The 25987-nt window shown below is 39.6% G+C and overlaps 1 protein-coding gene and 1 long non-coding RNA gene across 3 annotated transcripts in view; one reads left to right on the top strand and one right to left on the bottom strand.

Annotated features, from left to right (window-relative positions):
- Positions 1-15542, top strand: part of CDC7 (cell division cycle 7) — a 27236-nt gene extending 11694 nt beyond the window's left edge. The window contains exons 5-12 of one of the 2 annotated variants that reach the window (XM_036754619.1): positions 1106-1199; positions 1289-1431; positions 2380-2518; positions 3273-3368; positions 4177-4355; positions 9645-9727; positions 12145-12294; positions 13847-15542. In XM_036754619.1, the coding sequence (XP_036610514.1) occupies positions 1106-1199; positions 1289-1431; positions 2380-2518; positions 3273-3368; positions 4177-4355; positions 9645-9727; positions 12145-12294; positions 13847-14220 (1258 nt within the window). In that variant the 3' untranslated portion in view covers positions 14221-15542. Of the gene's footprint in view, positions 1-1105; positions 1200-1288; positions 1432-2379; positions 2615-3272; positions 3369-4176; positions 4356-9644; positions 9728-12144; positions 12295-13846 lie in introns of both variants that reach the window. The other variant, XM_036754618.1, reaches the window with a different exon arrangement.
- Positions 15496-25987, bottom strand: LOC118846276. The gene is made up of 3 exons (XR_005010183.1): positions 25733-25987; positions 17944-18116; positions 15496-15749 (listed from the first exon to the last, which is right to left on the bottom strand). It is a non-coding gene; the product is annotated as an uncharacterized LOC118846276 (long non-coding RNA).

The raw sequence follows: 25987 nt of genomic DNA, 5'->3' as shown, positions 1-25987 counted from the left end.
ACAGTGCTTTAGACCTAGAAAGTGCCTGAAAGTACACACAACATCCAGATGTACTGTGACCACGTCCAGGCCATTTCTGGCCTCTTAGTGCTTCAACTGAATTAGTTTCTCTGGTTGTGACTTCCTCTATTTCCTCTCCTTCCTTTCCGTCCTTCATGTTTACATTCTGGCTTCATTTCTGTTACTCTCCCAAAACTGATGTGCTCAGAGTGACCAGGTACAGCCTAGCTCATCTTCACTGATCCCTCTGCCTTTACTATGCCTTCTCCATGTAGCTTTTCTTGCCACGAGGTGGGAAATTCTCTGAGATTGGTGCTTGTTTCCCAGTCCCCAGTGTGTCTGTCACAGTACTATGTGCATGGTAAACAAATGAACCTTGAGAATTTAGGCTTTAAAATACTATGCTTGAGATGAGAATCTCTAAACTACAAGTATTTGGATTTTATAATTTATTTTCAATAGCTTGTTAGTTTGTAGCTTTCATAAAATTTTTTTCCAAAAGAAAAAAATTTGTTTTTATGTGTTATGGTTTACTACGAGAGGCTTTGGGGCATAGAGAACTGTCTTTCAGTGAGGAAGACCTGGGTTGAAGTCCTGACTGACCCGTGCTTCCTATGAGACCCTGGGCAAGTCATGTCACCTGGTTCCTTGAGTAACTTCCTGAGCCTTGAAGCTCATGGCAAAGAAGGCAGTGCCCTGCCTCAGGAGAGGGCATTGCCTCCTTGGGAGAGCCTACACAAGGAAGGCACAGGGCTAGGCCCTAGGATTTACTATAAGCTGCTAATTCACAATGGGAATTGGAGAGCTGAAGTGAAAAAGAAAACAAAGTGGGGACAGTTGAAGTAATAAATAAGTGACTTGTTAAGAATGCCACGGACAGGTTGCTTTGGTCTCAAGAGGGTAATGGCTCCATTAAATCCCAACCTTGACCACATCTTGACTGATAAAACTTGAATGTCAGCTAATCTTGTGTTGCCTAATGCATTGTGCTTATTATTTCAAGTTAGTCTTTAAGCATAATTTATACTTTAAAAAATTCCATTTCTAAACATCCAACAAGGTTATATGTAGCATTCTGATTTTTCTTTTTGTATTTTTCCTCTAGGGGGCAAGATAATGTCATGGGAGTTAAGTATTGCTTTAGAAAAAATGATCATGTGGTTATTGCAATGCCATATCTGGAACATGAATCCTTTTTGGTGAGTCTTAGGGCTCCTTATATTTAAACAATTTGATTTTTAGATGGAGAATAATCATTTAATTATACTTCTTAAAACATGTGTTTCAGGAAATTTTGAATTCTCTTTCCTTTCAAGAAGTTCGAGAATATATGTTTAATCTTTTTAAAGCTTTGAGACGCATTCATCAATTTGGGATTGTCCATCGAGATGTCAAGCCCAGCAACTTCTTATACAATAGGCGACTTAAAAAGTGAGTGTGTAAGGTGAATAGATAATGCACAGGTATTTGTCAAGATGTCGCATGTGGGCTCTGACCTAGGTAAAGAAGGTCTGTAGCAGCAGTGGAGACATGTTGCCTTTGAAAATGCTTGTTGAAAACTTAACAAGAAGACCAAGTTGTCGCAGTGAAACAATTTGTAGCTAAAAAAGGAATTATCCATTATCCTCAAAGCAATAAAAAACAATTTAAGAAGAAACAGCTCCAATGTTCAAAACTGGATTTAATGGTAAATAATGCATTATTAGATTGGCAAGAGTTTTCAACTTGGGGGTTATTTTTTGTTTATTTTAGTGATGCTGACTTTGGCCGGGTATGAGTACGTTACAATCTGCACATGTTTCTGTGTGCTGATAAATGATGTGATTATCAAAACACATTGTTTATGACAGCAAGGCTAGAACATTTCTCATTTGTGATTTTTGCACACATCTGACTTATTTTTTGCCATTCTACTTTCTTTAATCAGAATCAGATTTAGCTTTTTGTGTAATGTTAGACTGCATATTTTTTAAGCTTGTTAATGTGGAAAGTTTCTGGTATGGCAGCAAGCTAGAAACCCTGCTGTTCTGCTGCTAGCATCAGAAAACAAAGCATCAGACCTCTAGGTAGAATTCACCCCTTTTGTGCTTTTACTCTTGGCTTTGGAATTGAGAAAGGCAGATGAAGAACTCGCTTCTGGAGCCCATTTTAGCAAAGGTCTCTATCGTGGCTTACGACAGAATTCTTAAGTGATATTGCTAGAGAAAACTTCTTCCCTTTTCTCAGGAAAGGAAGTAGGACCAGGTATTGATTACTTGATGGTGGCTTGATTCTTTACAGATGTAGTTTGATGAACGTAGATTAGGTCACATTACTGCTGACACTTCCGTTTTTTGAGCTGTACCAAAGCTAACCTGTGTGCCTAATTCTGTTTTGTAGGTATGCCTTAGTAGACTTTGGCTTGGCCCAAGGAACCCGTGACACAAAGGTAGATCTACTCAAACTGGTCCAGTCGGAAGCCCAACAGGAAAGTTGTTCACAAAATAAAGCTCCCATAGTCATGGCAAACAAGGTTTCAGTGAGTGTCCCAGCACCAAAATCATCCACTCAAACAGCTGTTAAAAGGCCCTACTCACATGTACAAATTCAGACTAAACACGGAAAAGATGGCAAGGTTCTACCCCTTTTTTTGTTTGTTTTTGATAATTTTGTACTGTTTTTAAAGTTATTTTTTTCATCCAACAGGGGGGGATATAACACTGAAACAATACTTGGTGATTATTTTTCATTTGGTATGTGTCTTCAATTGACAGCATTTTGATAAGATTTGTGGTGAATTATGTTTGTTATTTTATGACATTTGAGATTTAGCTCCCAGGTTTATAAAATACCTTCTGGTCACGTGTATTATAGTGCAAAATCACGTGTTTTCTGTATGAAACAGAAAATGCTTGATTTTTTTCCCTGCTTGCCATAAAAAAACATCGGGTAAGGATTCTTTTAAAGAGGAAACAGTACTCATAGCTAATGCAGAAAAGAACGTTTCTCTAGTGTCTATCTCCATTTTAGGGGCACAGCAAAGTGTCACATCCATGCAGAGGATTTTAGGCCTTCTTTGGGTCCACATGGGGGCTGGGGGCTTCTTTGTCAGGGGTTAATGGCTCTGTCCAGACTATTCTCTTCTTTCACAGAAATATTTTGGTGCCTCAAAATGACTTGATTGCAGCTGCTTTTGTTTGTCCCTTAACTCTTTCCAAACTATAGCAGAGGAAAGCTGGCAGAAAGTATTACAGATATAATCCTTATTGTCCTTGTTTTTGTTGGTATTGTAGGAGGGATCTGTAGGCCTTTCTGTCCAGCGCTCTGTTTTGGGAGAAAGAAATTTCAATATACAAAGCTCCATTTCACATGAGAGCCCTGCCGCGAAAGTAAGTAATGCTGAACAATGAGTCACTTACACAGTTTAGGGACTTAGAACCTGGTATCATTCGCTGTGAAAAAAAGTTAGAATGTTGTTGTGCCCCAGAGATGGCTGCTTTGAACATCTGGCCCAAACTGCCAGTTCTCCAAATTTCTCCTGCATTTTACTCATGAAGTATTTCAAATGGTTTAGTGGTTAACTGTTGCTACAGTCAAAGTGAGGCTGCGTTCTTCATAGACCATGTTTATATTTGGCACTAACTAAATACTCATTGGTTAATTGATAGTACATTTTTTCTGGTTATATTTTTAAGTGGTCTACTTGAAATTTGTTAATGGAGCAGGGAAAATAGCATTTTAGAAACGTAAAAGATTACAGCTGTAAATGTTAAATTTTTGAAAATCAGCCCAAACTCCTAGTTCTAGATATTAACATCAATAACATCTTTAAGTTAGTAAAGTTAAGTTACTCTTTGTGCAGTCTGTGGTTCTGAAATGGAGTTAGACACGAGAATATTCCCTTTCTTATACTCCTCTACCAGAGTTACAAAGGCCTTTGAGAAAATGAGAGTGGCACTTTCCTCATGTAACCTAATGTGGTAGTTTAAAGTATGATTTAGATAACATGTCATCATCAAAAATGGATTTTACTAAACTGAAAGACTCACTCTTTTATCAGACTAGAATGGGCAGCGTAACCTGTAGTCATAACCTGGTATCCAAGTTGTGACTTTAGAAGTTATATTTTGGCACCAGTACTTTTGATAACACTTAGACAAATCCAAAACTAGAAAACAATGTAATTTTTCTTTACAGCTCATAAAGCAACCTAAACCGGTGGATATCACATCTAGAAAGTTAGCAACAAAAAAGAAGGTTGTTTCTACTAAAACTGTGACCAGTAACGTAACGAGGAAAACTGCCAGCACTTGCCCACCTAACCTGACCTGTGACTGTTACGCAACAGATCAAGTTTGCAGTGTTTGCCTTTCAAGGTAACGTGGTTGAAGAGTGTTGTAAAACCCCGTCCCACAGGTTAGAGATTGTCTGCAGCAGCTCGGTGGGCAGCAGAGTAAGAAATGCAGAGGCGGTGGTACTGAGGTCTCTGCCCCGGCACTGCCCCTGGAGCAGAGCGATTCTTTGCAAGACAAACAAACAATGACCATTTTCATATGGTGTTCATTTCACATGCGTATACTATTAGGAAAACATTTTTTGCTGTTATATGCAAATAGTTTGAAAGGAGAATTTTTTGGAACCATAGAAGTTCACAGTTGACTTGCTGACATAATGATTTTCTGCCTTCCTTTTTCATTTCTGTCCCTTCCCCTCACATAGAATAACTAAAACCAGGTGATGCTGCTCTGAAAAGCTGAGCCCTTCTGTGAACCTGGGAGGAGGAAAAGGCAGTTATCTGAGAGGATGGAGTTACTTGGAAAGAAATTGTCATCTAGTTTTTAACAACTCCAGAATTACAGGAAGAAAAGTGGGACAGGGCGAGATTTCCATGGAGTAGAGGAACATTGTACAGTTAAAGTCCAAAGTGATAAGTCCTTAAGAAAATGTGAGGTGAACGAGAGCCCTTTAAGCCGGGAGGGCCAAGGAAAGTCTCATGCAGATGGTGACATTGGAGCAGACAGATGGCGAAGGAAAGTGGGCCAGGCATGGGGAAATTCCTGAGCGCATTCACAGGCAGCAAACTAGACAAGATTGGGAAACAACCGATGTATACTGGTATGAGAAAGAGTAGCGTGAAACAGGACTGGGAATATGGTACAGCATTTGCTCATGTTACCAGGTGAATGAAGGCCCAGATAATCTAATTTTTCTGGTAGGTTGGTAGGGGATGAAGAATTACATTAGATACACACTGAATTTCAAGTCATAGGTGGGTTTTGGAGCAGGTCACTTGTTCTTTAGGCCTTAGTTTCCTCATCTGTAAAATGAGGGGGTGGGACTGAATGTTTCCTTAGATTTCTTACATGAGTGGTATCAAACTGAAATAGAAAGGGATCCCTGCTTGCTGCATATTTACTTAGAAAACCACAAATTAACATTATCCTTGTTATATTGTATTTTAACTTATTTTGTTAAACATTTCCCAGTTACATTTGAATCTGGTTGGGGGCAGTGTGACACCTCCGCTTTAAAGCTCCAAATCAGTGATAATTGCTCTCCACAAGATTCCATTTTATTGGAGGAGAGATGCATCATGTACGTACATTTTTAAAAGTGTATAATTGGTAATCGAACAGGGATAATGCACTAAACCTGTAATAGGGGAAGATAGGGAAGACTTTGCTAAGGAGGGGGCATCTGAACTGAGTATTGAAGGAGGAACAACAGGATTCTAGAGGAAAGCCTTGAGGGGGTGTGGGGGGGAATCTTGTCAAATGCTTTGGAGGCAGGAGATGAAACAAAAGGGTGGGGAACATCCAGTAATCCATTTTGGCTACATCCTAGATTTTGTGAAGGGTAATAAGGTAAAATAAGAAAAGAGACTGGAGCTAAATTGTGGAAGGTCTTAAGGACCAGACCTAAATCGGAGCGTTTAGCCGTAGAGGATCTTATGAGGAAAATGAGTTTCTAATGTTGACAGGGTATCTAGTGGGAAATGTCCAGCAAGATTGGAGTTTGGGAGATAAATTGGCACTAGATATGTGGGTATGGCAGTCCAGCTGCATAGGGATGATAATTAAACCCATGGATGCTGATGAGATCACCAAGTGAGAAAGTGTTGACAATTTCAGGTTGTGAAATGCTTGGCTCTGTGTTCATGCTGTAATTGACTAATCTATTTCCAGTCCTTCTGAGTATTCTGGTCATTTTCATAAGAACAGATCCATCCCAGAAGGGATACATTGACGTTTGCAAATTAGCAGATGCCTATTGTTAGCCTAATACTGCACTACAGTTCTTTCCCGATATACACAAATGCAGCTTGACACTTAAGTAGGTTCCTTAAATTTTAATGTAAGGTTTCCACCCAACCAAAATGGAATGAGTTGTCTTGAGAAGTAATGAGCTCCTTTCAGTTTGCATTTCTTCAGTGCTCACCATGTGCTGGGCACAGTGACTTTCCTAGAGGCTTTGCAGTGCAGGCTGGACAACTGCTTATTGGGGGTGATAGAAGCAGTTCCCTTTCTGAGGTTCATTCCAATTCTGTTGTCTCAAGAGTTAAAAGAGAATAGGGATCAGGACAGAGCCTTGAACCCACACTTGGGGAGTAGAAGGTTAATGAAGAAGCAGCTGAAATGGTCCTGAAAAGGCCTGTCAGAAGGGTAAGAGAACCAGGAGAGAGTACTGTTATAGGCCAAAGGAAGAGGTTTCCAGGAAGGGGATGGTCGGCAGTGTTACAAACTGCTGAGAGGCCATGGGAGAGGAAGACAGAATGGCCATGGGATTCACGGCTTTGGAGATGGCAGGTGCCTCTGGGGGCAGGGCAGGTGTGGGTTAGCTGGGCTCTGAGTGCTCACAGAACATCTAGGTGGAAATGGACAGCAGGGAGTCCAGAATGTAGGGCTAGAGTCCAGCAGGTAGATTATAGCAGACTGGATTGATTGGGATGATGTCTTAGTTATCTTTGACTCCCTCTGCTCTTCTCTCGCTGGGAGCTTCTTAATTCTTCTCCCTCTCTCTTTTACCTGCCACGACCTTCATGCAGGCCTTTACTCCTTCCTCTATGGACTTTCACAGTATTTTCCTAACTGTTTGCCTCTCACAGTTATTGGTAAAGTATTTTCTAAACTTGAAAGTGCCGTGTAAATGTAAGTTAGTATTAACAACAGTCATAATAGCTGGATTCCCGCCCTCCAGTCCTGACTCTTCCATTTCCCCTTGTGTACTTGGTTATTTCAATGGATTTCTGATCTAATTGACATAGATGGTACTCCCTCTAGTGAAGATTACAGCCCATGCAAGTGTGTCCATCTTATGTGACCTCTTAATCATATCCTCCTATAAACCTAACATAAACGAGAACTTTTATACCACTTTTCTTGTGCTAGTCCTCCTTTGTTATTGTCTCCTCATGCTTATAAACTTTCTAAAGTGCCCTTTTAATTATGTCACTCCAGCCCACCTTTTTACTATGTTCTAACTAAATTGATTTACTCACCACTACCCAAGCACACCTTAATACTCTGTGAGTATTGACTCATGCTGGTAGCAGTAATTTGCAGACTGTTTAGACATCTAGAATGTTCTTGCCTCGTTTTCATTTCCGCCTCTCAATCCTGTATATCCTTTAAGACCCAGCTCAAATGTCTCATCTTTCATTTAGATCAGCCTAATCAGAAGTAATTTCACATATTTTTGAACTCTGAAAGCATTTTGTATCTCTTACATACTTGGAAGGAACATTGGGCTCTAACTAACAATTTCCTTATCTGTAAAATGATTTGATAACATCTAAGGTCCTTCTCATCTCTAAGATCTTATGGGGTCATACTTTGTATCTAGGAAATAACTATAGAAGTGAACGTGTCTTACTCACCTACTAGATTATAAATTGCTTGGGGAACCTTTATCTGCAGGACTTTGCACGTAGGAGGTTCATACATCTGTGGCTCTGTGGTCTCATCTGTGTGGGTATTTGCTCCAACAAAGCTAACTGCAGCCCATTGATAATTCTTCATCATATATGACTCTTGTCCATGTCCTCCAATGGGAAGTCCATCCAGTGTGCTGGAGGCCTTTTGGTTTTCTGACATCCTGAGGGTAGTAGTAAGGGAAGTGTGTGGGGACTAGTCATTAGTTATGCTAACTTTCTGGCATTACTACTCCCTTGTATAAATTCTCCTTTGCTAGCTCTCCTCTGAATTCTCTGACCTCCATGTGTTAACACAGGCCATCCCCCATACCAGGAATGTCTCTATCTTCTCATCTTTACCTCTCAGAATTCCTGGCTTCTTTTAACCTTCGGCTCACTTGCTAACTCCTCCATGAAGTATTCCTTATCTCTGCACCACTTATTAGAGGTTTTCCCTACTTTATATTGATTTTTGTTATTCTTATTTATATGTGTTGTGTTTCCACAGTTAGAATGTGAGCCCTCTGAGAGCAGAGACTGCTTTATTGTTGGTTTTGGGTCCCTAGCCTCCAGGAGACTGCCTTGCAGGCATTTAATCAATATTTATGAAATTGAACTGAAACTGGATCTTTTTTTTCACTTGTTTGAGGACTATGAAAACAATCCATTTCAATTTTCCTCAAAATATTTATTGAAAATTAACATTGCTGTTGTATTTCTATATTCTTTTCACTGTATATTTTGTTTTTACCACAAATAGCAAAGCTCTCTACCTTTCTTGAAATGGAAACCTAAGCAAGAATGGATAATTTAAATCTATAATCACAGAATTTCATTTGAATTTTACAGGAAACAAAATGGATTAATTTGAGCTTCATTTCTTTTTATTTTTTTCTACCCATTTTCTAGTAGAATGATAATGAACAGGAAAGTAGGAAGTTAGCAGCAGCAGGGAAAAGGGAAATAAAAGGCCTGAACAGTCTTCAAATTAAGTGACAAGGAATTGGTAGCAGTAATTTGCAGACTATTTGGACATCTAGATTTAGTTTGGACATCTTTGATTTAGTTAAAAATCAGTATAAATTGTATCACAAAAATCAAATGTTTCATTTTGCACTTTCAGCAAATCCTGTTAGATATTCAACACATATTTTTTAATTATCCACTATGTAGATAGTAGTAGGAAGAGATACTATAGTAACTAAGCAATAACTTCTACCCCCATGGAACTTGTGTACACAAGAAAGAGGAAAAATATCCACAAACCAGTTATAGATACAAAATTTTATAATACAGATTAGAAATGCTACAGAATTTCAGAGCTAATTGCCGAGGGATAGGTTGGTCAGCTGATTGTGGACTGCATGGGACTTGTGCTGGAATTCCTTAAATTTGTTTTCTTCAGTAGACTAACATTTCCTCTAGCTTTCTTACCCTATTGGATTAGACCATTTGTTCACTGATTATGCACTAGTCATATTGACTTTGGGTCAAATCATCAAAAATTATAAATTTGTTTGGTGTTTACCTTAATTAATAAGCTTTAAGCATTTCATAACCAGAATTAGTTTTTCCTCCCAGATTAAAGAGTGTATGTGTTCTGCCTGCTTTGAGTATCTGAGATGCTGCCAAAAAGAGAACCAAATCTTAGAAAACAGATTGTATGGTAATAGAAGACATACCGTTAAGGCAACAGGTGGGAGTTGAGACTGCAAAAATCTTAATTTGGAAGTGTCTTTTTCTCTTTTACTAGACGGCAGCAAGTTGCCCCCCGAGCTGGTACACCAGGATTTAGAGCACCAGAGGTCTTGACCAAGTGTCCCAATCAAACTACAGGTGCGTAACGTAAATCAAACACCCATTCACCACATTTGTTATTGTCTACCTGGGTTCTTTTTTTATATACTAGAATCATTTCATTGTTTAGGATTCAACCACTTTTGCTTTTCACTAAGTTATATAAGTAAGTAGTTCTGTTAACACAAATTATCTCGGAAGAAAAAATATCATACATTTAATGTAACAATTTTCTTCATTGTTATATTCAAATTCACAAAGTATATTGTTGACACATTGATTGCAGTGAGAACAGTTGGCCCTCACATCATAAAGTTAATATTAATACATTTGTATCCAGAATTCAAATCAAGTGAAATTTTGGTTCAGAGACTATTCAGGTTTTCTTCTGATTGGTAGTTTTGAAAAATATGCAGGTTTGACTCTGCTTCATTTTGTTGTTTTGTTGCAAACCTTGGTGTAGTTTTAAAAATGCCCTGGGTAATAGAAGGTTCCGTTTGGGGTTTAGAAGAAATAGTGCAGTTTTCTCCAGTTTTTTCTACACTATTTGCTTTGTTTTTTATTCCCTTCTAAGAATCCAAGATAGACATTTAGATGGTAACCCCTGCTAAGAAAGAGTGTTATCCTTTACCATAGAAAAATAGCTATAAATAAGTGAATGTCTCACATTTCTGTATTGTTGTAGGATTTAGAAAACACTCCATATGTTGATTTTGCAAGTCAGGTTTTTCACGTATAATCCCCATTTTTTTGGGTAAGGAAACATAAGGGAGTTGACCAAAGTCACAGTTGGTGGCATTGGAGCTGAACCTCCAACGCTGGTCTTCTGCCTCCACTTTCTGCCATCCTTCAGGGGTTTCCTTATGCGCAAGTGGGTCAGCTAAGTGATGTCCAATGAGATCTTGCCGCAAGATTCTTGTAATCATAGATTTAGAGGCACAAGGGACCTTTGAGAGGCCCTGGAGTCCAACCTCATCTGAGACACAGAGAGGTTGGTGACTTGTCCAGAGTCACATAGCTTGGAAGGGTCTGAGGCAGGATTTGAACCCACTAAATCATGATGCCTCCAAACAACTAATATAGAAATTAAGGTTTGAAAAGCATTTTGTTGCACATTAGTTTCTTTGGTCCTGCTTACTTAACCGCCCACCTTGCATTGCATTTAAGCTAGTTACTCAAAAGAAACTTGTGTCAGGTCCACTTTGAAGACTGCTATGATGGTAGTGGTGTTTTTTAAACATTTACACGATGCTTAGTATGTGCCAGGCACTGTGCTAATAAGCACTTTACAGATATCTCAGTTGATCCTCACAACCCTAGGAAGTAGGTACTGCTTTTATTCCATTTTACAGGAGAGCAAATGGAGACAAACAGAGTTAAGTGACTTACCCAGAGTCACAGTTAGCAAGTACCTGAGGCTGGATTTGAACTCAGATCTTCCTGACTCTGGGCCTTGTACTCTATCTACTACACCATATGGCTGCCCCAAAGAGACAACATTTTGCAAATAATAAAGACAAAATGATCTGCCTGGATAAATGCTGAAAATATTCTTTAAAGAATCACTAACTGTGAATCCTAAAGAGAGAGCCAAATACTTGGACAAATATGAAGCTATTTGGGTGCCTATTGTCCAGGGCCCAAAACTGAAGTCTAGATTAAAAAGGAGACCTGCATTTGACTATGCTAGCTGTGAGAGGCAGCACCGTCCCAGGGAAGGGCGTCTGGCTCTGAAGTCTCAAGGTCCAGATTCCAGTCCCACCGCTGTCACTTCTTGTGTGGCCCTTGGGGATGTCAAGAAGGTCCATCTCTGGCTGACCTCAGTGGCCTCTAAGGATCTCTTCAACTCTGGGTTTGTGAATTATGAGGGCAGAAGCTATTTCCAATTAAACACAGGGTTATTTGGGTAATGGTAGTTTAATATATTAGAGAATACACTAGAAATTTGTAAGAAATTCATGGGACATAAACCAGAAGGATTAAGATCAAACATAATTGCTCCTTTTACAACATATTTTAGCCATATTGAAACTACCCGCACTATTTTTTATAACAGAAACAACATTCCTCCAGCTATTAAAAAGACACAAAACCCTACATTGTTAATAACAGTGTCTCCTAGTGATAACTATCTGGTTGTGAATCTTTTCTTGGAAGACCACAGTCTGCTAAGCATCAAACTTGTGGGTGCCGTTGGGAAAATAGAACAGTTATGGCATTTCTCTGGGGAGTGTGGCTCCACTCAGGTGGCTGCTTGTTTTAGATGATTTAGGTGTTCTCCTGGCTTTAGCTATGCAACTTGATCTCTTGAAGTCTCCCTAGATCGCCTTTAACTTTTTGGTAATCATTTTTTTAATGGAATATTGCATTTGAACTAAGTATCTTTGTGTTTTAAGCTTAGAATACAGATGACAAAATAATGGGTGTGATTGTAACAGTTTCTTTGTGGTTTACAGCAATTGACATGTGGTCTGCAGGTGTCATATTCCTCTCTTTGCTTAGTGGACGATATCCATTTTATAAAGCAAGTGATGATTTGACTGCTTTGGCTCAGATCATGACGATTCGTGGCTCCAGGGAAACCATCCAGGCGGCTAAGACTTTTGGTAAGCAGATTGAAGTTATCTAATAATAAATCAGTACATGATTCTGAAAAACCCAGCATAGGCCATGTTCTTGACATTGTTTTGATTTATCCAGGTTTAGGTAATTTTAGGTAAAATCTTAATTTCCAGAAGTTGAAAATAAAATGAAGAGCTATGAAACTACAACCTCCAAGATTACATTACCTCTGAAAATGTACAACCACTATTTTTCTAAGGCCAGTCATTTATGAAGTAAATGTAGAATGCATATATTTTTGTTCAACAAACCTAAAATATGGCATCTTATACTACAATTAGGAGCAGACTTTTAGTGCAACAGAAATATTTTTGGAAATATCCTGTACTATATAAGGTAACTTGTAAATAGTATTCCACACTTAAACAGGCTTATTTAGATTTTGGTAGTTGGAATCCAAAAACTGAACTTCTTGGTACTCTGGTGCAAACAGGACTTGGCAAGCCTGAAAATAAATGTTTATGATAAAGTCTGTATTTTTATTTTGTTTGGGTCGAGTAGATAGGCTTTGTAGAAATAAAGTAAGCCTCCCAATTGTTCTCTTGGATCTTCTATTTGGAATTATATTGCAATTCAACCAATGTAAGGCCCCCAGTCACGGAATGACTAGGATATGGTGGGGTATGGGTGGCATTCTTTGCTGCTATTTAAACTAGCAATATTGCCCTTCATATATTAGAATGACAGTGCTGACCTGTCAGCAGGGTGTGGTGAAATTATTTGTGTCCACCCAACTTCATATTTACTTAGGGATAAGAACAGAAGACTCCTCCTTTGTTGTTTTTAAGAGATCACTGATGGCTGATGAGAGTATAACGAAATGATTCCTAAGCCAGGGTTCCTGGCGCTCTGTAAGACAGTTCTCTGGTGTCAGGTAGGTAAGGGGCAGGTGGGCCTTCAGTCTGCACAGCCAAGTTTAAAGCAAAGGGCCTTTCTAAAGTCGTTGATCTTAGTGAAGCCCTCTTATTAATATAGCCCAGGGGCACAGACTCTTCAGGCAAAGGCCCTGGGTCACAATCCACGTCTGACACTGTGTGTATGACCTTAGACAAGCTGCTGTTTTCTTGGGCTTCAGTTTTCTCATCTGTAAGATGAGGGAGTTCTACTAACTGTCCTCTGAGGTCCCTTCCAGCTCTAAATCTCTTCTTCTGTGATCTTGTCTTCCAGTTCCTTATAATAATAGTTAGACATTTATATAGCTCTTTTAGGTTTATGTACATTATCTCATTTGATCCCCACAACCACAGACTACAGGGGTTGTCTCCATTTTATAGAGGAAGAAGCAAAGACCTTGAGAGTAAAGACTTGCCCGTGGTTACACAATTTGTAAATCTCAGGCATGATTAAAGCCCACACCTAACACCTCCTGCCCCCTGAGAGAGAAAATGCAACCTTATTAAACCATGCACTTCTTTCACCTTCATTCAATATTTGTTTCCTTTATGAGTATCCTGAATTAGTGCCACATGTGTGGGTTTTCCTTGGGGGAAAGGGTCCTGGTATATCCAAATAATGAGAGACAATTTTCTCTTTTAGGTAAGTCAGTATTATGCAGCAAAGAAGTCCCAGCACAGAATCTCAGAACCCTCTGTGAGAGGCTTCGGGGTTCTCCCAGTTTGGCTGTTGAAAAGCAAGAGGACCATACTCATGAATCAACTCTATCATTGAGAACGGACCAGAAACTGAAGCTCCCTCTCCACATGGAGCATCCAGGGAACCCATTTCATGAAGATGGCAGGGAGGTCTCAGAAACTCCTATGAGTGAGCATAGAGCCAATTTGAAAGGCTGGAATCGAGTCCCTGATGAAGCTTATGACCTACTTGATAAACTCTTAGATCTAAACCCAGCTACGAGAATAACTGCCCAGGAAGCATTGGTACACCCATTCTTCAAAGATATGAGATTGTGATTACAACACTTCGTTTGGCATTTATTTGATTATTGTCTAATGGGAAATAAGTTTGTTGTAATTCCTTTAAGTTTTTGATTAGATGGTACCCCTGGTAGGTAATGCGGAGAAAAAAATTTGGTCTCATAACAAGTATAATGTTTTTCATATTGACTTTATGCCATTTATCAGAAAACTGCTAGAACTTAAATATCCCTGAAGAGATTGTGGATGGTTCCATGGACTGGTCACATGACTTGGCTGGTCAGATCCACTGAGGTGGAAATAGAAGTGATTCCTGCCTAACGCCCAGGACCCAAGAATATAAGCAGTTAAGTTAGTTGGCTCTCAGGCTAACCTTTCAGTTGAAAGACCAAGATGAACTTGGCCAGAAGCCTCTTTATTCTTGGGCACCTTTCATGGAAATTAAAATCACTAATAAAAGAAAATTTTAATTTGGTAAGATATTAATTTTAAATTGTCATAATTTTTCTTCTGTTTTGTAAACACCTGCTTTGTGGAAGTATTTCATGCCAATTGCCATCTTTTTCTTGAAAATGTTTTTCCTTACTCCATGCCCACAATTACGCATTCTTTTTGGTGTTTATATGGTTATGATATGTTTATATCACCAGGATTTCAGGATATGTTATTCAGTAATGGATGGAAATAGATGTAGAGTCCAAATCTGATGATAATAGATGAAGAAGTTAAGTGAGTTAACTTAAAATGGCAAATTAGAGGACCATGAGACCATAATGAAAATCTTTTGAGTTTCATAATTTTTTCTTCTAACGATAACCAAAACCGTCAGGCCATCTACATCTTCATTATCCTGCTTTTGGCAACACTGGACATGTACATGGGACGGCTCCAGTAGCATTTGACCTAGGAAGAGGTGTTTGTGAAGAGAAGTGTTGAGGTGGGCAGGTGGAAAGGGCAGAAGGGACACCAAGATCTGTGCTCCTTCTTTTATTCACATTCCAATGTGGATGATTCCATACCGAGTTATTGGCTGGGTGGATGGGGATGCTACTGGAGGTTAGGAATCTACAGAATTTACCCATTTGGTACTTACCTTATATTTGTTTCATCATGAGACCTCTACAAGAAAGAAGGGGACCTTCCTAGTCTGAGCCAAGAAAATGAACGTCTCTAACTCATGACTTAGCTGATGTGTCTTGTTCCCAAATAGATGACTAAGCTCTAGGGGATTGTTTACAGAAACCGCCACCTCAGTGATTTTAGTTTCTTCTCATGCAGTAATTCTTTAAAAAAAATGAATGTGAAATTATATATTTGTCTGTCTATTTAATAAAGAGTTACTTTTAGTATTTTCATAATGTTGCTCGATCATTTATTGAAGTAAAAGGTATTTGCCGCTGCTAGTATCTTTTGCTATGAGTGCCTCTTTAGTAAGCAGCAGGTTGTTAAGTAATGAGGATTTTGTTCATCGCTTCACTCCACTTTTTCTGAGGCACTTTTCAGAAGTAGGAGGTTGCTCTTCTTTCAAGGGCATGGAAGGGTCAGACTTGGATTAAGGCATGTTCCTAAAAGAAAACCCACAGACTCCATAAATAGTTGTTGAATCAATGAAAAAGATACACGTTTGTTAAATTGACCTTTTTGTTATTTTGAGTGCTCCAGAAATATCTGGGATTGATTTGAGGGGGTAGGGAGATGGGGAATAGAAAGTAAAACTGGCCAAAATAAACTTGACTGTGTTCATGAGATGCATGTGAAATATAGGAGATTTTCCAAAGCACAAAATAGGAAAGATGTGTTGGAACTTGGGGAGATTTACTGCAGAAGAAGGTAAGAGACAATGAATAGTTAAAGAAGATGACAACACCAAACCAAGGATCTCCAAATGTTTTTGATCACACTGTATCAGTTAAAAAATATTTGAGCCTGCACTGCAGCTAGGCATTTAGATGGCAGAGTCCATAGAGCGCTGGGCCTAGCAAAGAAGACCCAAATCCAAATCCAGCCACAGACAATTAGTAGCTGTGTGATCCTGGGCAAGTCACTTAACCAATGTCTGCCTCAGTTTCCTCAGCTGTAAAATGGGCATCATAATAGCACTTAACCTTCAAGGGTGGTCGTGAAGATCAAATGTAAAGTGGCCAGCATAGTGTGTGGCACATATATAGGTGCTTAATAAATGCTTGTTCCCTTTCTGTCACACACATTTTATGAAATATGTATACTACTAAATAATTGGGTATATTATAAAACATTTTAAAAGTGAGATAAAGGTGAAATATTTTTAAACTTCAATTTGGAAGATTTTAAAACATTAGAAAATTATGTTTCCAAGTTTTTTTTCAAGTGTGGATGTGAGAATTTTAGGGTTTTGTTTTTAACAGATACCACATCATGAGCAACGTGGAGAGGAGAGTTCTATATGCAGGATGAGAGGGAAGGTAGTGTGTAGTATCAAAGGCAGCAGAGAAGGGTGTGGCTTGAGAAAAAGCCATCTGATTTGGCATTTGGGAGGTTGGCAGCTTGATGGCATGGTAGGTAAGAGTACAGGACCTGGAGTCAGAGAACGTGAGTTCAAATCTGGCCTCAGACACTGGCCCAGGTGACCCAGGGCAAGTTATTTAACCTCGACTGCCTCTAAAAAAGGGAAATTAACAAACTTTATTTAAAATACAAATTTTGCCAGGGCTCTTACCCTTTACCCTAAAACACAGAACAATCTTTTCAGCTTTTGTCCTTTCCTAAAAAGTATCTAAGAGTATCTTACTCCCCTAGCCCTGCACTTTAAATCATGGATGGCCCAGGGTGAAGATCAAATATCAGTGACCAGGAGTGCATCCTTTTAAAATTTTACACTTCCTAGCTGTATGACCCTGGGCAAATCACTTAAACCAGGTTGCTTCAGTTTTCTCATCTGTAAAACGAGCTGGAGAAGTAAATGGCAAACCACTCCAGTATCTGCGAAGAAAACCCCAAATGGGGTCACAAAGAATCAGACCTGACTGAATAACAACAAAAACTTTGAAGAGAGCCAGAGATAGAGAGGGTTGTGAACTGGGAACACTGGAAGGCTGATGGTGCTCTCTGAGGAAATAGGGATGTTTGGAAGAAGAGCGGATTTGGAGGGCAAAAGTCATAATCAGATCAATACCTGCTCATTCTGTGAACATGAAAATTCAGGAGTCTCACTGACATCACCTCAGAGCACTGAGCCGGTTACCTGAAGGCTGTCTGCAGTAGCCAGGAGGTGATGGGGGTAGGGGGGGTGAGTTTTAACCCCTTCAGGTGCTTGGGTCAGAGACTGTGACTGTCCTGATGACATGGCCAAAGCATTGGGGGAGGAGTGAGGGACTGCTAACACTTTGAAGGGGGTGGGGTGATGGAGAATGGATGGAGACTTGGATATTGAAGGGAGTGTGGGATTTGACCAACTTCCTGTTCTCTGGTGGATCACGTGCCCTTTGGGGATCAAGCCATGTACCTCAAGAACCCATGGTTTCCCTTTAAAGACTGCTGCTCTAGATAAATAAAACCTCCCAGCCACCTCAGGAGACTGGGCAAAATCCAAGGAATGGAGGTGGGGTGGGGAGGGGGGATTTCAAGTTTAAAATTCATCCATGCTCCTTCAATTTTCCATTGAAGTCATTATTAGAACAATATTAACGAATAAGAAAGGATAGCAATTAAGGAAAAGGGAAAGACTTGTTTGCACTGAGTCTTGAGTTTGAGGAGACAGAATTATAGAATTTGAATACCCACCACAACATGCCCGAGTGATATCCAGCTTCTACTTGAAGATCTCGAATGAGGGGCAAGCCATTACCTCCGGAAGCAGTCCATTCCACTTTTCAATAGTTCTCACTGAGAGAAAGCTTCCCCACACATCAAGCTGAAACTTCCTCCATCTTCCACTTACTGCTCTTCATTTTCCCCTATGGGGACAAATGGAAGGCGGCTTATCTCTTGTACTTAGTTCAACAAATGCTGTAAGAGCCCTATCACGTGTGTCTGCCCACCCTTACTTCTCTAGCCTCAATAGCCCTAGTTCCTTGACCCCCTTAGGACTTCAATCAATAATAATCTATTAACATTTACTAAGTGCCTACTATGAGTCAGGCACTGTTCTAAGCACTAAAGTAAAAAAAAAAAGAGAAAAGCTCCACCCTCTGGGAGCTCTCCACCCTTCTTAAAATGTGGTCCTCTAAAGAGAACACAGTATTTCGGGTGTGGTCTGACCTGGGCATAACATAGTCCTGTCCCCTCCTTATTCCTGGAAGTATGCCTTACAATTGAGAAAGCATTAGCTTTTTTGGGGGTGGGAGGTGGTGTGTCATCATGCTGCTGACCATATTGCATTTATGGTTTCTTAGCATCCCCGGATCTCTCAGACAAGCTGTCTCCCTGCGTCTTCTCCATCTTGTACTTCGAAGTTCAGCTTTGGAGCTTGAGTCTATCCCTCCTGAATTTCTTCTTATTAGATTCAGTCCAATGATCTAACTTGTCAAAATCTTTTTTGTATCTTGAGTCTTCTGCTGTGTTAGCTTACTTAAGTATTCAGGCAGCTGGGTTGGGCAGTGTGGATCGAGCGCTGGGCCTGGAATCAGGGTAACTTGAATTCAAATCTGGCCTCAGACACTTACTAACTCTTAGCTTTGTGTCCTCTGCAGATTCCATAAGCGTGCATCTCTGTCTTAATCCAAGTCAATGATCAGAATGTTAAAGAACACCAGACCAAACCCAGATCCTCAGGGCATTTCACTGGGGAACTGCTAAATTCATTGTTGTTCCATGGAGTCCAATTCTTTGTGACCCCACTTGGGGTTTTCTTGGCAAAGATGATGTAGTGGTTTGCCGTTTCCTTTCCCAGCTCATTTTACAGATGAGAAAACTGAGGCAAACAGATTAAAATGACTTGCCCAGGATCACACAGCTAGTAAGTATCTGAAGCCAGATTTGAACTCATGAAGATGAGTCTGACTCCAGGTCTGGTGCCCTATCAACTGCATTACCTAAGGCTTTTCCCATGCTAAGTTCATATTGAGTCATTAATGACTCCTCTTGGACTTTGGTCAGACAACCAGTTCTGAATCTAACTGTGTTATCATGTAGCCTAGATCGCCATATTTTCTACAAGAATAGTCTAAGGTACTTTATCAAGTTAACTACTTTGCATATGTTTGTATTTCTTCACCTTATGCTGTATATCTTTACCTAAGTACTTCTTGACTCCCTCATTAGAATATAAGGTCTTTGTGAATTGGTATTGTTTCATCTTTTGTATGTAGCACATAGTAGGTGCTTGATAAATACTCGTTAATTGAAATACTTTAATATATAAGTCAACTACATCGACAGCATCCCCTGATCTACCAGGTTGGGAGAGATGCAGACGAAAACTTCATTGGTACAAGGAACCCTCAGGTGAAGAAACTCACTTTACCAATGCAGGGTGGTGCCTTCTCTTTAGTCTTACTAAGAAGACTGGACCCAGATGGCTCTAGAGGAGAAAGTGAGACTGGTGACCTTGCACAGCCCTCCCTCACTCAAATCAAAGTCAACTGCAAGTCACGTCATCATTTCCCTGATGCCATGCCATGGTCCTCTTCTAGAATGAAGGACAAACACAACAACTAAGGAGTCTAGAAAATGGAGAGGTCAAATAAATCGTCCAAGGTTCATATAGCCAGTATGTGTCAGAGGCAGTTTTCTAACCCAGGCCTTGCAGGTCAGCTCTCTATTCATCATGCCACAACGCCTCTAACCTTTTCCAAAAAAAGTGAATAAAGTTAGCTTGGCATGACCTGTTCTTGATAAAGCTGTGGTGGTTTCTAGTACTCATCACTTTCTTTACTAGATATTAAAATCTCTTTTTAATGATCTTTCAGAATTTTCCCAGGAATGAAAGTCAACCTCATTGGTCTTTAGTTCAGATTCAATTTTTTTTCCCTTTTTATTGAACATTGGGAAATTTCCCTTTCTCCACTCTTGCCTTCTCGCTTCCTTAGAAAACATCTCTTATGACCCCAGTGTTTTACAGATAAGGAAACTGAAAATCTAAGGAAAATTAAGTGAGGTCACATAGGTAGCAAATACAAAAGCCAGGTTTCCCACCCAGCACCTCTGACTTCAAAAACGTTACTTTCCCCACCCCACCCCCGTATCCCACTAAATGAGATGCTCCACCACTGGCCAAGTAACTTGCTTCTGAATTGTTGGGTATTGTATGCATCAGAAATGAGTCAGGCCTTCCATGTGGATCATGGAAAGAACTTCTGGGTGTGAATCTCCCAAAGACTGCATCTTCACCCTATTCCTTAACCTTAACATCACTGCCCTTCTCCATACCAAACACCTGCTTAAAATGATGTCCATTCTTTTATTCGCCATAGAACAATGTCCTTTGTTTCTCCAATGGCAAATAACTCCTCAACATATATTCACAATTCTGAAGCACAAAACCCATTTATAGGAAAAGGTGACGTCATTTATTATGCAACCTTTGATGATTTTTCATTGTTAGGTTTTTTTTTCTATTTGTTATTTATCCTGGAGATTAAATTGCTTAGTTTGAGAGAGTTTCTGTTGAAATTTATTAAGCCTAGACATGCAGAATTGTTGATAGTGATGTTTTAAAAGTAGCCATTTTAATGCCACTTTTCCTTATAAGGTACTGATTACTGCCATGTTAAAGACCAAAACAGAAACGCAACTGGAAAACTGGTTGTTCCAAAGATTCAAACTTATTCCAAAATCAGAGCAGAAGTCGCCAGTGATAACATCTTACAGTTTTTGGCATCAGTAACTTGAGGGAGAAAAGTTTGTAGATGTCAGAATATTGATTGCATAAAGTCTTGAGACCCACAAAACTCTGGGGTCTATGTCTTAGTAATTTCTGCTGTTTATGTAATTTTGGCCCTGCATGTCCCTGAAATGTTATTTATCTTTTAAAAAAAACTGTCCAAATTTGGCAGGCAGTACTGTCTGCCAGTGTCTCCAGATGCATTGTTTCTTCTTCCTTTCCTTTTTTGCTGTCTGTGGTCTTAAAAGAATAGCATCTGACACCAGGCAAAAATGTCAATTATAACTTCCCCTTAACCCACCCTGGCATTTTTAATAAGACAGGTTGCTGCTTTTTAATGATGATAGATGGCATATTAGAACTGTCATCCTTTTTAAGAAAGTGGACATTTTCACCTCTGTATTTATTGGAGAAATCATCTGAAATGGTTATTACTGTGTGTCAAATTACAGAAAGCTTTTCAACAAGGAATCATACAGGTCATATCTTCTGAAGTATGAGATATGACATAAAAAGAGCTAAAACAAAAACAGAAAACGGGGTCAATAATAGGCTGAGAAACAAATTTAAAAAAAAAAACAAGCAAAAGGGAGATTTCAATCAAGTAGGCATTCAACAATTTATCAAATGCTTACTGTGTGCCAGATTCTTTGCTGGGTTCTAGGGCTATAAAGACTGAAAAGAAACAGCCTTGTTTTTAAGTAGGTTGCATTCCAACGGAAGGGGATATAATGTATACCGATAAGCAAATACAGAGTGATTGGGGGAGGGGGACACCAACAATTAGAACAGGGGTTCTTGACTCTTTAGTGTGTCTTGGACTCCTTTGGCAGCCTGGTGAAGCCTGTAATCCCCTTTCCAGAATGTTTTTAAATGCACAAAATAAAATGCATAGGATTATGAAGGAAACTAATTATATTGAAATATAATTATCAAAATTATTATTATTAAAAAAGTTCACAGACCCCTGGGTCAACAACCTCTGGTGTAGGTAGAAGAATCAGGAAAGAGGATTGCGTCTTTAAGAAAGTGATATTTGAGCTGAGCCTTGAAGAAAGCAAGGGATTCTGAGAGGAGAGATAGGAAGGCATCCCAGGAAGGAGATACAACCTGGTTTAGCAACAGAACACCTTTCTTTCTCCTCCCTGCCCTATGTGTAAGTATAAATGACAGCATTGGTATAATATAATATTTATATTATTATATTAATATAGTATTATATATTCAGTCTACATATTTAATACAATATTACATCCAATATTTGTTATAACTAATGTAACAGATATATTATTAATATATAAATAACATATAATATAGAGAGCTTAGCCTGGCCAATACTGACTTGCAGCAATAAAGAAGTAATGATGGAAAAAGAAAGCTTGACCTCATCTCTGGACTTACCTATGAATGTATAATGTGCATTTCAAGTTAATACCTTGTCATTTTTTTAAAAAAATCTGCATAGAAGAAAATTCAAGGATGAATTAAACAAGATTACAACAAACTTAGAAGGTGTACACATAGCTAAGGAAAACTAGTTTTTGCAAAGTATGAAAGATGATAGAAAAAATCGGCAAGTATATGAATGTTTAGGTGGTGTTTAATATTACTGAGGGTATAGTGTGTCCTGTGTGCTGTACTGATCTCATGTGTGAAACTATCAGGCTTCCAAATAGGGCAAAAGGCAGTGGAAACCCTGAACATACATATGTTCAAGGGAGATGAAGAAATACAGATCAGTCTAGAGGATGAGCTAAGTAACCTGAGAGCAAGTGCTGGACATCCTGAAATCAGAAGAGTTAATAGTTTATGCAGTGTCTGTTTGGGGTTGGTGGGGAATCATAGGATCATAGATTTAGAGCTGGAAAGGACCCAAGAGGCCATCAAGTAGAACCCTCTCATTCTATAAATGAAGAAGCTGATGCTAAGGGAAGGTTCAGTGATTGGCCCTGGGGTACACAGCTGCTAAGCGTCTGAGTTGGGTAAGCATGAGTGTGTGTGTGTGTGTGTGTGTGTGTGTGGGTGTGTGTGTATGTGTGTTATGAAGCAACCACAAATTAGCAAATAAAAAGGAAATCAGATGGATTCCTCCCTTTTTTCTAATCGGATTTTGCATGTTGCTGCTTATCTATGTTCTCATGGTGGATTGCTGATTGTATGTAAGGGAGTTTCCTTCAACCCCTCTGTGTAAATCCAGGGCAAAGGCCCTTTGTAACCTCACTGAGGGTTGTGGTGTGTGATGGAGAAATGACACCAACTAGAACCATACTTAAGAAATTTTATCAGGAACAGATGTGCACATTGGGGAGTCTCTCTTTGCTGGGTTTTTTTTTCCCCCTAAGTACAAAGCTCTATCCTTAAAAAAAATACAGCTAAATCTGATTATCTCCATTCACTCATCTCAATACTTTCATACACGATCAAATTTTTTTTTCCTTTTTGGTATTTTGCTGACAGTTGTCTTCTATAGCACTCAATAAAAATAGTTTGATTAAAAACAAAACTGGCTATGGTGTGTGTGTGTGTGTGTGTGTGTGTGTGTAAAAGCAATCTTTAGTAATAGTTTGGATTGGTATCATTCCTCTTAACATCTGTCCACATTCTGTGAAGAGAAAGTCTGCTTCTTTGCGAACATCTTGTCTGTCATTTTATTTTGTTTTCAAACACTCCAGGGCTAAATGAGCCCATTAAATTTTATTTTGTTTTCTTGGTCCAGACCCATGATTTTGCTGGTGTGGGGAACTCCTAGAAAGAAAGGTCCCTATGACCTTACAGACTGACACCTTCCCCGTAATTTATAATCTTAGACAAAGGGCCTTGGGCCTTGGATGCATTTAAATGACTTGTCCAGGATCATAGAGTCAATGTTATAATAGTAAGAGTGCTTTAAGATTTGCAAAGTGTTTTACAAAAATTTCATTTTATCCTCGTTACAACAAGGTGTTATTATCCCATTTTACAGATGAAGAAACAGCAATAGACAGAGGTTAAGTCATTTGTTCAGGATCATAAGGCTAGTTAATGTCTGAGGCTGGAATTGAACTCAGGTCCTCCACTTCGCAGTATGAAGGAACAGGGATTGATTCTTCCTGGCTCTGAGGCAAGCTCTCCATGCACTGCACTACTGTGCCTCTCATCAAACGTATACTCTCCAACAAAAGGGGGACCATTTTATTTTCACATTTTTTAAAAAAGGAATTTTGCACACCCTGAGCATCACTATTTTGTTTTCATACTTTGCCCTCTTGGAATCCCTAGCTCCCTTCACAAATGCCTATCTCCTGTACTAGGCCTTTCCTGGCCCCCACCCCATCAAGTTAGTGCTATCCCCCACCCCAATTATTTTGCATTAACTCATTTGTCTTCATTTCCCCCAAATAGAATGTAAGTTTTTTAAGGACAGGGACTTTTCATTTTGTCTCTGTAGTCACAGTAGAATAGCGTGTGGCTTACAGTAAGTGCTTAACAGACTGTAATTGGATTGTATTTCATGGCCATTTCAAGTCCAAAGCACCAGTTACCTGCCCTTCCCTCTATCACAAATACTCCTCCTTTCTTTATGAAGTGACTCCCTTACAGATAAAGCTATCAAGGCGAGAAGCTAAGTAACTTAACTTAGACATCAGATTTGTATGACCTACAACAGAAAGGGGTCTTAGAAACATCTGGAAAGGAAGTGGGATGAGGACTGGAGAAGAAGACCCTATGACCTCCAAGCAGTTGAGGAGGGACGGTACTCTGTCATTTGGAGGGAACAGGGAATCCTTCGTGGAGGATGTGGCAGCTGAGATAAGCCTTGAAAGAAGAGGATGAATCCAACTGTTAGACATTAGGCCAGCATTCTAGGCTTAAGGAGTGGTGGTCATGGTGCGGTTGTTTCATCTGACTCTTTGTGACCCCATTTGGGGTTTTCTTGGCAAAGACATGCCATTTCCTTCTCTAGCTTGTTTTACAGATTAGGAAACTGAGGCAGACAGGGTTAAGTGACTTAATCAGGGTCACGCAACCAGTATCTGAGGCCAGATTTGAACTCAGATCCTCCTGACTCTAGGCCCGGCATTCTATCCACTCCACCACCTAGCTACCCTGAACTAGGATTATGGCAGCTTAAATGAAAAGGAGACAGTTACTTATTAAGAGATGTGAAAAAAGCTTGAGGATAAGGAAAAAGAGCCAAACATGTCTCTGAAAGTTAGAACTTGGGTGATGAGGAGGCTCCTAATGCCATCAATTCAAATAGAGATTTTAGGGTGAGGGGAAGGTTTGAGAGAGAAGATAAGAAATTCACTTTGCACTTGTTGAGTTTGAGATGCCAGGTTGAGGTGGCCAGCAGACATTTGGTGATGGAGGATGGCAGCTGATGGCAGATACTAGGAGTGGATACATATATTTGTAAGTCATTTGCATTGAGGCAAAAATTGAGACTGAATAAATTCACGCAAGTGTATGAACTCACCAATAGGAAAAGCATATATGGAGAATTAGCATAGGGCCTAAGACACAGGGTTCAGAACACCCACTCTTATAAGGGATAGGAGTTTAGAACCTGAGAAAGATCAGTCAGAAGGGCAGGGGAAGAATTAAGATCAAATAATCTCATGGAAACCAGGGAAGGAAGGGGTGGCTGATCATGAAGTGAGGTTAAGAAGAATAGAGACTGAGAAAGAGGTATTGGATTTTGTCACTAAGAGATCATTAAACTGAAAAGCCAGAATGATCGCAGACAAACAGGACAGCTTTGAAAGTTACCTGATGAATCTCTGGGTCCATTTGCACGCTTCTGCCTAGACAGATGGAGCTATGACTCCTGACTGGCTAAGAAAATGCTGAGCAAAACACTAGGCACCTGCCACAAGGGATTCACTTTAGTTGATTCTAGACACTCTTGGGAGAGCTACATGGAGGAGATAAGAAGAAAAATACTGTGAATGGTAGATATGAATGGGAGCTTTCTTCCCATGCCTACAATTCAAGGGACTGCTGAAAGAGGACCTTCTCTGGGGA

The sequence above is a fragment of the Trichosurus vulpecula genome, chromosome 4 (assembly GCF_011100635.1).
Source record: "Trichosurus vulpecula isolate mTriVul1 chromosome 4, mTriVul1.pri, whole genome shotgun sequence".
Taxonomy (NCBI): domain Eukaryota; kingdom Metazoa; phylum Chordata; class Mammalia; order Diprotodontia; family Phalangeridae; genus Trichosurus; species Trichosurus vulpecula.
The sequence above is the reverse complement of the archived record's forward strand: the minus strand, read 5'-3'. Positions and strand labels throughout refer to the sequence as shown.